The 12,198-nt window shown below is 45.4% G+C and overlaps 1 protein-coding gene across 6 annotated transcripts in view; it reads right to left on the reverse strand.

The window, feature by feature from the left end:
- The window catches only part of COL22A1 (collagen type XXII alpha 1 chain), a 336,676-nt gene that overhangs the window by 100,696 nt on the left and 223,782 nt on the right, over window positions 1-12,198 (reverse strand). For all 6 annotated transcript variants that reach the window (XM_054499251.2, XM_063669105.1, XM_063669106.1 and 3 more), the window contains 4 exons: window positions 11,432-11,485; window positions 9,596-9,649; window positions 2,080-2,184; window positions 1,263-1,307 (listed from right to left, as the gene is read on the reverse strand). In XM_054499251.2, coding sequence (XP_054355226.2) covers window positions 1,263-1,307; window positions 2,080-2,184; window positions 9,596-9,649; window positions 11,432-11,485 — 258 coding nt within the window. The remainder of the gene's footprint in view (window positions 1-1,262; window positions 1,308-2,079; window positions 2,185-9,595; window positions 9,650-11,431; window positions 11,486-12,198) is intronic.

Consider the following 12,198-nt stretch of genomic DNA (forward strand, 5'->3'; position numbering starts at 1 on the left):
CTGAACCGTGAGCCACTGGAGGTCCTGAAACACATGATATGCACTGTTGTCATCCCACAGCTCACCTTAAAATCTGACACATGTGGTAAGAAACTCAGTAGACATGCAGTGTATAATGAATGCATTGGTAATTGATTGGTAATTGATGCATAAATGAATGAATGATTCAGTGTAGAAGGTATTTTAGTAAACTTCCCTGTCCACTCAGGAAATTTCTCATAAGAACACTTCCCCCTGAAAAAAGTCATAGTTTCTGAATTGTGGGTGCAACTGAACTGAGGAAGGGACTGGCTGGTATTTAGCAAGCATTTCTCTTTTCCTCCTGTGTGCCTCAGCAGATGACATGCCCCAGTCTCCCCTGTGTGACTGACAATAGGTGTTAGCGGAAATGAATTAGCAATCTCCAGCCCTGGCCCATAAAATCTTCCCACAGGGTTCTCCACTCTTTTTTCCTTTACTTATTGTTGCACCCCAAGAATTTGGTAGAAGATTTTGAAACTTTAGAGGATGGAAGAGTCATGGGATTCACACGTGACCACTAAATGGATATGCAGATCAGAACTCCCCGCAGCAAGACTCCCATAGACCTAGTGTCCATGAGATATGAACTTTCACTGTGTTAAGCCTCTGAAATTTTGGAATCATCTGGTACTACAATGAGACTCATAATTCAAGCAATAGGCTGAGACCTATTGCTCTGCTGATGGAAAGTCAGTGTCTCCTGCCACTTCATTTAATGGTAAGTATTTATTAAGTACTGATTATATGGCAACTACTTCAATATAACAGTTAAGAGTCACAGAAATGGCTGGGTGCACCGGTTCTATCCTCTCTCACACCTGTAATCCCAGCACTTTGGGAGGCCGAGGCGGATATCACAAGATCAGGAGTTCAAGACCAGCCTGGCCAACATAGTGAAACCCCGCCTCTACTAAAAATATACAAAACAAAATTAGTGGGGCATGGTGGTGCATCCCTGTAGTCCCAGCTACTCGGGAGGCTGAGGCAGGAGAATCACTTAAACCCAGGAGGTCGAGGTTGCAGTGAGCTGAGATCACACCACTGCACTCCAGCTTGGGCAACAGAGTAAGATTTCAAAAAAAAAAAAAAAAAAAGTCCTAGAACCTATAGTCAAACGGAACATGATGAGCTGGGAAATATGGAAGTGGATTGAAGGAACCAGAGATGCTTATAATCAATTTTTCCACGTTCTCTTTCTAATGGCAACTTGCAGCACCCAGTTTTCTTGGACAAGCACTCACCTTGGTTCCTAAGGGTCCAGGGAGTCCAGGTGATCCATGGAGTCCCTGGGGAAATAAATAATACAAGGACAATCATGGAGCTGAGAGCGAACGCTGACCCATCCACCACGTGCCAGGCTGACTGCATCCTCTGCTGGGGACCCAGAGATGGGTGAGACTCGCTATGACCTGACTTGCACAAAAGAAACAGAATCCGGTTTTGAGCCACAAGGCCCTGGATGTGAATTCCGACTCTGCCTCCTACTGCCTCTGTGTGGCCTTCAGGAAATCTCTTAGCCTCTCTCAGTTTGCTTCCCCATTGCAGAGCCTTATTGTATAGATTTGCGCAAGTAAGGGGCAAGGCCTCGTTTCAAAGCAGGCTTTGAAACCTTCACTTCAGGCTGAAGGGCTTTGGCATTCACAGCCACAATGAAAACCATGGTTCTGCATTTGGAAGTCTTGGCTAAAAGCACCAGAGTAGACCAGAAGTCCTTCTCTACGCATACCAAACTTGTCCTGACCTGTGGGGATGTGTTTGCCTGACTGTCTCTCCATGAGATGGGAGCATCTCCAGGGCGCAGACTGTCTCATCCATCTCTGTATTCCCAGCACTGGCCCAGGCTGGCATGTGGCCAGTGGTCCATGAGGTTGTGCTGCCCTAGCCTGAACCACATTAGAGCAGACTGTTGGACCCACACACTACCCCTTTCCCAACCAGGCCCATTTCCTTGGCCACGGTTCAATTTCTGCAAAGTTTGGCAATTAGGTTTTTTTCCTTTTCCTTCTCTAATTTTTACATGGTTTCTACAGGCACTGGGACCCCCGACCTTCCACTTACCGGCTCTCCATCCTTCCCTTTTCCGGGTGGCCCAGGGAACCCAGGAGCACCAGGATCTCCCCTGGGACCAACTGGCCCTGGGCTGCCTTCTTCCCCCGCTGCGCCCTGGAGAGAAAAGTAGACATTTCCCAGAGTCAGTTACACCCAGCATGAAGCTTTTCCATGCGGAAGCAGCCTGAGTAAGTTTGCAGGTTTCCTGGGGCTGCCCTTATGATTTTAGAAGGCCCATGCTTTCTGGGACTCAGAAAGATGGACTGTATAATGTGTGTTACAAGTTACATCATGCCCCCCAAAATTCGTGTCTTGAAGTCCTAACCCCTACTACTTCAATGCACAGAGGTGATTAAAGTTAGGATGAGGTCATACTGGATTGTGACCCTCCAATGGTCGTAATCCAATATGAGCAGTGTCCTTTAAAGAAGGAAGCATTTGAGCCAGGCGCGGTGGCTCACGCCTGTAATCCCAGCACTTTGGGAGGCCAAGGCGGGCGGATCACCTGAGGTCAGGAGTTCGAGACCAGCCTCAACATGGAGAAACCCTCTCTCTACTAAAAATATAAAATTCTCCAGGCGTGGTGGTGCATGCCTGTAATCCCAGCTACTCGGGAGGCTGAGGCAGGAGAATTGCTTGAACCTGGGAGGCGGAGGTTGTGGCGAGCCGAGATCGCGCCATTGTACTCCAGCCTGGGCAACAAGAGCGAAACTCCGTCTCAAAATAAAAAAAATAAAAAAATAAAAAAAAGAAGGAAGCTGGCCTCATAAAATGAGTTAGGGAGGATTCCCTCTTTTTCTATTGATTGGAATAGTTTCAGAAGGAATGGTACCAGCTCCTCCTTGTACCTCTGGTAGAATTCGGCTGTGAACCCATCTGGTCCTGGACTTTTTTTGGTTGGTAAGCTATTGATTATTGCCACAATTTCAGCTCCTGTTATTGGTCTATTCAGAGATTCAACTTCTTCCTGATTTAGTCTTGGGAGGGTGTATGTGTTGAGGAATTTATCCATTTCTTCTAGATTTTCTAGTTTATTTGCATAGAGGTGTTTGTAATATTCTCTGATGGTAGTTTGTATTTCTGTGGGATCGGTGGTGATATCCCCTTTATCATTTTTTATTGCATCTGTTTGATTCTTCTCTTTTTTTCTTTATTAATCTTGCTAGCGGTCTATCAATTTTGTTGATCCTTTCAAAAAACCAGCTCCTAGATTCATTTATTTTTTGAAGGGTTTTTTGTGTCTCTATTTCCTTCAGTTCTGCTCGGATTTTAGTTATTTCTTGCCTTCTGCTAGCTTTTGAATGTGTTTGCTCTTGCTTTTCTAGTTCTTTTAATTGTGATGTTAGGGTGTCAATTTTGGATCTTTCCTGCTTTCTCTTGTGGGCATTTAGTGCTATAAATTTCCCTCTACACACTGCTTTGAATGCATCCCAGAGATTCTGGTATGTTGTGTCCTGGTTCTCGTTGGTTTCAAAGAACATCTTTATTTCTGCCTTCATTTCGTTATGTACCCAGTAGTCATTCAGGAGCAGGTTGTTCAGTTTCCACGTAGTTGAGCGGTTTTGAGTGAGATTCTTAATCCTGAGTTCTAGCTTGATTGCACTGTGATCTGAGAGACAGTTTGTTACAATTTCTGTTCTTTTACATTTATTGAGGAGAGCTTTACTTCCAAGTATATGGTCAATAGACACAACAAAAAAAGAGAATTTTAGACCAATATCCTTGATGAACATTGATGCAAAAATCCTCAATAAAATACTGGCAAACAGAATCCAGCAGCACATCAAAAAGCTTATCCACCATGATCAAGTGGGCTTCATCCCTGGGATGCAAGGCTGGTTCAATATACGCAAATCAATAAATGTAATCCAGCATATAAACAGAACCAAAGACAAAAACCACATGATTATCTCAATAGATGCAGAAAAGGCCTTTGACAAAATTCAACAACCCTTCATGCCAAAAACTCTCAATAAATTAGGAATTGATGGGACATATCTCAAAATAATAAGAGCTATTTATGACAAACCCACAGCCAATATCATACTGAATGGGCAAAAACTGGAAGCATTCCCTTTGAAAACTGGCACAAGACAGGGATGCCCTCTCTCACCACTTCTATTCAACATAGTGTTGGAAGTTCTGGCCAGGGCAATTAGGCAGGAGAAGGAAATCAAGGGTATTCAATTAGGAAAAGAGGAAGTCAAATTGTCCCTGTTTGCAGACGACATGATAGTATATCTAGAAAACCCCATTGTCTCAGCCCAAAATCTCCTTAAGCTGATAAGCAACTTCAGCAAAGTCTCAGGATACAAAATCAATGTACAAAAATCACAAGCATTCTTATACATCAATAACAGACAAACAGAGAGCCAAATCATGAGTAAACTCCCATTCACAATTGCTTCAAAGAGAATAAAATACCTAGGAATCCAACTTACAAGGGATGTGAAAGACCTCTTCAAGGAGAACTACAAACCACTGCTCAAGGAAATAAAAGAGGATACAAACAAATGGAAGAACATTCCATGCTCATGGGTAGGAAGAATCAATATCATGAAAATGGCCATCCTTCCCAAGGTAATTTACAGATTCAATGACATCCCCATCAAGCTACCAATGACTTTCCTCACAGAATTGGAAAAAACTACTTTAAAGTTCATATGGAACCAAAAAAGAGCCCGCATCGCCAAGTCAATCCTAAGCCAAAAGAACAAAGCTGGAGGCATCACACTACCTGACTTCAAACTATACTACAAGGCTACAGTAACCAAAACAGCATGGTACTGGTACCAAAACAGAGATACAGATCAATGGAACAGAACAGAGCCCTCAGAAATAATGCCACATATCTACAAGTATCTGATCTTTGACAAACCTGACAAAAACAAGAAATGGGGAAAGGATTCCCTATTTAATAAATGGTGCTGGGAAAACTGGCTAGCCATATGTAGAAAGCTGAAACTGGATCCCTTCCTTACACCTTATACAAAAATCAATTCAAGATGGATTAAAGACTTAAACATTAGACCTAAAACCATAAAAACCCTAGAAGAAAACCTAGGCATTACCATTCAGGACATAGGCATGGGCAAGGACTTCATGTCTAAAACACCAAAAGCAATGGCAACGAAAGCCAAAATTGACAAATGGGATCTAATTAAACTAAAGAGCTTCTGCACAGCAAAGGAAACTACCATCAGAGTGAACAGGCAACCTACAAAATGGGAGAAAATTTTCGCAACCTACTCATCTGACAAAGGGCTAATATCCAGAATCTACAATGAACTCCAACAAATTTACAAGAAAAAAACAAACAACCCCATCAAAAAGTGGGCAAAGGATATGAACAGACACTTCTCAAAAGAAGACATTTATGCAGCCAAAAAACACATGAAAAAATGCTCACCATCACTGGCCATCAGAGAAATGCAAATCAAAGCCACAATGAGATACCATCTCATACCAGTTAGAATGGCAATCATTAAAAAGTCAGGAAACAACAGGTGCTGGAGAGGATGTGGAGAAATAGGAACACTTTTACACTGTTGGTGGGACTGTAAACTAGTTCAACCCTTGTGGAAGTCAGTGTGGCGATTCCTCAGGGATCTAGAACTAGAAATTCCATTCGACCCAGCCATCCCATTACTGGGTATATACCCAAAGGACTATAAATCATGCTGCTATAAAGACACATGCACACGTATGTTTATTGCGGCATTATTCACAATAGCAAAGACTTGGAACCAACCCAAATGTCCAACAATGATAGACTGGATTAAGAAAATGTGGCACATATACACCATGGAATACTATGCAGCCATAAAAAATGATGAGTTCATGTCCTTTGTAGGGACATGGATGAAACTGGAAATCATCATTCTCAGTAAACTATCGCAAGAACAAAAAACCAAACACCGCATATTCTCACTCATAGGTGGGAATTGAACAATGAGAACACATGGACACAGGAAGGGGAACATCACACTCTGGGGACTGTTGTGGGGTGGGGGGAGGGGGGAGGGATAGCATTGGGAGATATACCTAATGCTAGATGACGAGTTGGTGGGTGCAGCGCACCAGCATGGCACATGTATACATATGTAACTTACATGCACATTGCGCACATGTACCATAAAACCTAAAGTATAATAATAATAATAATAATAATAATAAAGAAAAAAATAAATAAATAAATTTAAAAAAAAAAAAAGAAGGAAGCATTTGGACACACATGCATAGAGGCAAAATGACACAAATACACAGGGAGAAGACACCACCAATGAGCCAAGGAGAGAGGCCTGGAACAAATGCTTCCTTCACAGCCCTCAGAAGGAGCCAGACCTGCCAACACCTTGACTGAGGATTTCTAGCCTCCAAAACTGGGAGAAAGTACATTTTGGCTGTTTAGGCCCCAGTTCATGATACTTTGTTACTGCGGCCTTAGTCAATCAACTCAATGCAAAACATGGAAAAAGAAAGGACGTTAGTGACGACCTCCCGCCCAGGGCAGGCAAATCTATTTCTGGTGCATCTCTTACAGATCGGCCCTCATTTCTGCTTGAACTCCTCTGGGAGGGGAGACCTCATCACCGCTCCACACTGGGCATTCCTTTGTCAGGCAGCTCTGTTATGTAACATTTCTTTACACTCAGCCTTCTCTGAAATCTTCCCAACATTGGACACTAAGTCTGTTCCCTGGAACCCTGTAGATACAATCCAATCCCTCTTACAGTTAGGTTTTCAACTATAAAAACAGAGCCTAAAGCTACAATGGACAGAGCAAGAGAGAGGGAGCGTGAGAGTGCTAGCATGGGCACCGGGGTCAGCTTGAGGACCTAGACTTTGAGCTTGCTCCAGGCCAGTGCTCATCTTCTCTGACGACAGGGCTCTGAACAGCTCTTGTGGCGGCCCTGGCTGTGGAACACTGTGTTGAACCCCGCGAACCAGACGGACTCCTTTCCCCAGACGGGGCTGCCCTGGGCGGAAGCTGCAATCGCAGTGTTTCCAGACATTCTCAGATGGAGCGGAGGTAAGGTAAGATGAGCCAAGGATGTGCAAAGCAAGGATGGAGAGGGCCTCTCTCCAAGCCTGGAGCAGGATCACCTTCCCCTAGCCCCACGCCAGCCCCTGGACATGCTGTGAGAGGGAAAAATATGCTGTGATGTCCGGGATTTTTACCACTTTGCAGAGCACTGGAGGTTCCTTTCCAAGTCCCAGGCCCGGCCCTCAGCCTGGGCTTCTGCTCAGCCAAGGAAAGGCATTTGTCTCCCTCTAGAGGCTGAATGTGGCAATAGCCCACTGATTTCTGGTTTCTGAACATGCACCTGTTAGTCCTCCTAAGAGGACATCCCCTTCCAGGTTACCAATGTCCTACTTATAATGTGCCGTCTTTCAGACATGGTATAATTAAGGAATACCAGATGAATCCAGATGTTTTTCCTTTGCTTAATCTAGGCAGTCTGAAATGGTATTATCTTTTTTTTCAAAAAATGAATGTTTGCACCTGTATTACATAAGGGTTATCATTATTATTATTATTATTATTATTATTATTATTATTATTTGAGATGGAGTCTCACTCTATCGCCCAGACTGGAGTGCAGTGGTGTGATCTCAGCTCAAGGCAAACTCCGCTTCCTGGGTTCAAGCGATTCTCGTGCCTCAGCTTCCCAAGTAGCTGAGATTACAGGCATGTGCTACCATACCCAACTAAGTTTTGTATTTTTAGTAGAGATGGGGGTTTCACCATGTTGGCCAGGCTCGTCATGAACTCCTGACCTCAAGTGACCTGCCCACCTTGGCCTCCCAAAGTACTGGGATTACAGGCGTAAGCCACCACGCCCGGCCCATAGGGTTATTATTAAGCCTATGATCAACACTCCAAAAACCCAAGAGAGTTTTCATAGATGTGTTGATCATTTTTCTCTACACTAAGTTTTTTCTGGGAGACGTGTATCTTAAAATTGATCCTTCCTGCGAAAAGGCAAATGAATCTCCTCTTGTTAAATTATGCAAAAACATAAAAACTGAAATGATTCTTTAAAAGGCACCAAGTAGATGAACTTGAACTTGAAAGAATTCATGTTAAGAAGTTTGGCCACGTGTGTGCTAGGAGAGACCTCTGTGGACAATCCATGCCCCAATGTCGTCTCTTCCTGTCCATGGATATTAGTGTGATCTGCTCACGCAGGGAGGGCAGGACACAACCACATGGTACCCTTGTCACCTGTTATCTGCTGAGCCCTTTGCACATGATTCCTCAATTCCTCGGCTAATCCTCACAACCAACGATCAATGTGGCATCACCCTCATTTTCCAGATGAGAAAATCCAGGTTCAAAGAGGGTGTGCTTTATTTAGATCAGGGCTTCTCAACCTTGGCACTATTGGCCTTCAGGGAGGATCGTTCTTATAAGGGGAATGTCTTATGTGCTGTGAGCTTTTTAGCAGGCTCTCTGGTATCTACCTACTGATGCCAGAAGCAGTTACTCCCCTTAGTGGTGACAACAAAAAATATCTCCCTGGGTAAAAACCCCCTGTTGAGAATCACTTTTGTCACCCTAGCTTATATCAATGCAACTAGGGCAAGAGAGCTGGCATTTGACTGAGGTCCAAACACTGAATCATTCAAATGAGTACGTCTGATTTCCTGAGCCCTGGCTCAGTGTCACCAATTAACCTCAGAGACATTTCCTAAGGTGCTAGGTCAGAGAAATGCAAAACGGAACTTAAAAGGGTATAGATTCTCCTCCTCAGCCTCTGGGTTTTTTTTTTTTTTTAATTGGGGTGGGAACATGTGTCTCTCTTCTTGATAATTAAAATCTCAGGCTGGGTTCAATGGCTTGCACCTGTAACCCCAGCACTCTGGGAGGCCAAGGCGGGTGGATCACTTGAGTCCAGGAGTTTGAGACCAGCCTGAGCAACATGGTGAAACCCCGTCTCTACAAAAAATACAAAAATTAGCCAGGTGTAGTGGCACACACCTGTAATCCCAGCTACTCAGGAGGCTGAGGCATGAGAATTGCTTGAACCTGGGAGGCAGAGGTCGTAGTGAGTGGAAATCACACCACTGCACTCCAGGCTCAGTGGCAGAGTGAGACCCTGTCTCAAGAAAAAAAAAAAACAAAAAAAAAACAAAAAAAACTCTTAGCTTGGGAAGGTTTATGTGTGTGAGCATAGGTGTAAAATGGATAAGTTGGTGCACTGAACTGAGAGAAGACAGGATTTGGAGTCAGACGGACCTAGCTCTGTAGCTCATTTGCTACGAGACACAGGGCCAACTAACTAACTTCTCAGAGCCTCAGTCTCCACATCTGTCGAATGGGCACTCGTCTGATTCTCAGGTCTCTTGTGAGGAATAAATGAGCCAGTGGGACGGCATGGTCTTCCTCTCCCTTCTACTTGGTAAACCCCTTCTGATCGCTGGTTCCTAAACCAGGCCCGAGCAGAGTGAGCTGCTCCTTCAGTGCCTGTAAGAAGTTGAGGATATTCACTTGTGTGCTGAGAGATTATATTGGTCTTACCTTCTCACCACGCTCCCCATCTTTCCCAGGGGGGCCTCTGAGGCCAGGAGCACCCTGTGGAAAGGAAGATTATGGACGTGGTGAATTTAAAGATGACTGGTCACTCTTGGTGGCTCGTGACCCCCAGGGAAGAATCATCAGGTCCCCCTGAAGTCAACGACTACAGCTCCCACCCAATTCTCTTCCCTTATTTACATTCCCCAAAGCTCCATCTCCTCCCTGCCCGTGACTGCTGCTCTCCCGGGGGCCTGGCCTTGTAACAGTGCACATCAGAGCTCTTAACAGCAGGCATGGTCTGCTGGAAGCTTTGCTGCCTGCTCTGGGCTGTGAACTCTCAGAAGGCATGGCCTGGCACGGTGAACACTCTGGGAAGATGAAGATGGCCTTAAGAACCCAGCCTTAGCATTGGGGCATCTGCTCCAACAGCGTCTTTGGAGTCCCCCAAAGGTTGACTTTGAGACATGGTTTAAGTGCAAGTGTCCCATGGATGCAATAGTAGGGAAACAGAGAAGCAAAAAGGGGAGAACACTCAGGCCTGTAATCCCAGCACTCTGGGAGGCCAAGGAGGATGGATCACTTGAGGTCAGGAGTTCAAGACCAGCCTGGCCAATATGGTGAAACCCCATCTCCACTAAAATACAACAATTAGCTGGGCATGGAGGCACGCCCCTGTAATCCCAGCTACTTGGGAAGCTGAGGCAGGAGAATCACTTGAACCCAGAAGGCGGAGGTTGTAGTGAGCCAAGATCATGCCACTGCACCCCAGCCTGGGTGACAAAGCTAAACTCCACCTCAAAAAATAAAAATAAAAATAAATAAAGTGGGGGAGAACAGGCAGCAAGAAATACACTTGCTGGCCACTGGAGCTCTGTCCTGCTGTGACTCTGGGATGCTGCGCAGGATATACCCTCAAAGTGACGACAGCTGAGGACAAGCGATCTGAGCTATTCTGCTGGTGGTGGTGCTGGCCACCCATCACGTGGCCCAATCACATGCTCTCTAGAGGCCAGAGAAGACCCCCAGCCAGAAGAATGCAGGCTGGGCTGCAGGAAGCCTCCATGTAAAATAATAATATTCCTCCAGCAGGGTTGCTGTGTGGATTAAATGAATGAACACATGTAATGTGCTTAGTACGATGCCTAGCATGTATAAAGGCTCAGTCCTCTAAGCTACTATGCTTATTACCTATAAAGGTTTGATGAAGAAATAAGACTGACCTAAATCTATTGTGGGGGGAAAATGCTTTGTTACCCTTGACTAAATGTCATGGAGTGTTTTGTTGAACAATGCTCAAGTCTAAATTGGTGTTTACGGTGAATCTTAAAGCTGGTCCTTTAGCGGACACCTTGGGCCTCGACATGGAAAAGGCAGAATCTCATCAGGCCAAAAAAGATGCAACCCTAAAGGTGAAGCAGCCAAGCTGTTGTCTCCATTTTACAGATGAACTAGCCGAGACCTCAAGGAGGGGCTTGCCAAGATGGTCACGTCAATTAATCGAAGAGCTAGGATTCGAATCCAGGTCTCCCAATAGCTGTCAGGGGATCTTTGACTTCTTTAGGTACATTTTCTTTCTTCTGAAGCAAACTAGGGTGTTGATTCCAACAACAGTGAAATGTATAGACTTTCTGCAGATGCCAACAGCTGCATTTACCCTCTGGATAGCTGGCGAGTTGCCTAGGGCTCAGGTGTGTGAACTTTCTGGGTGGTCTCTGTCAGGACAGTGGTGTCTCCATCTGGAAAATGGGAGTAAGGATGCCTACGCCTCTGGTTTTTCAGGAGGATACATTAACTAGCTTGGTGGCTGGGCAGTGCATATGCCCTCTCCCAATTACTCACCACACTTCCTGGAGGGCCACTGGGACCGGGGGGACCGACATGTCCAGGAGCACCCTGTTCAGAGACAGAAGTTTAGAAAGGCCAAACGCATTGATTATAAGTAGTTGCCCCAACTCTCTCTGCAAACCTGCCTCATACTCAATTCACCACGATGTGCTGGAACTGCTGCTGACCTGACAGCCCCTGCAGATGTGAACCTCCTCCCTGGAGGGCCGTGGTGTCCCAAGCACCAAGCCTCAGGTGAGTGGGCTTCTGGCACAGAGGTGAAAGGCAGGAGGGCAGGAGGACTCTGGAAGTTCCTTAGAGCTAAGGCACAGGGGTGTGGAGGAGCCTGGCAGTGGGCAGAGAAGGGCTAGGACCTAACCACAGTAGAGGATCTCAGGTGAGGTTTGGCCTTATCCTAAGTGCCTGAGAAAAATGAAACATTGAAAATGGAACGGTTCAGATCTCAGTTGCATATGTGTGTGTATGTGTGCACGTCCGTGTGTGCATGCTTGTGAAGGCATGTGTATGTGTATACGTCCATGTGTGCATGTTTGTGGAGGTGTATGCGTGTGCGTGCGTTTGTGAAGGTGTGTGTGTGCGTGCGTGTGTGCACGTTTGTGGAGGTGTATGTGTGCACGTGCGTGTGTGCATGTTTGTGGAGGTGTATGTGTGTATGTGTGTGCATGTTTGTGGAGGTGTGTGTATGTGTGGAGGTGTGTGTATGTGTGCACATGCATGTGTGCATGTTTGTGGGGGTGTATGTGTGCGCGTGTGTGTGCATG

The sequence above is a fragment of the Pongo pygmaeus genome, chromosome 7, assembly GCF_028885625.2.
Source record: "Pongo pygmaeus isolate AG05252 chromosome 7, NHGRI_mPonPyg2-v2.0_pri, whole genome shotgun sequence".
Taxonomy (NCBI): domain Eukaryota; kingdom Metazoa; phylum Chordata; class Mammalia; order Primates; family Hominidae; genus Pongo; species Pongo pygmaeus.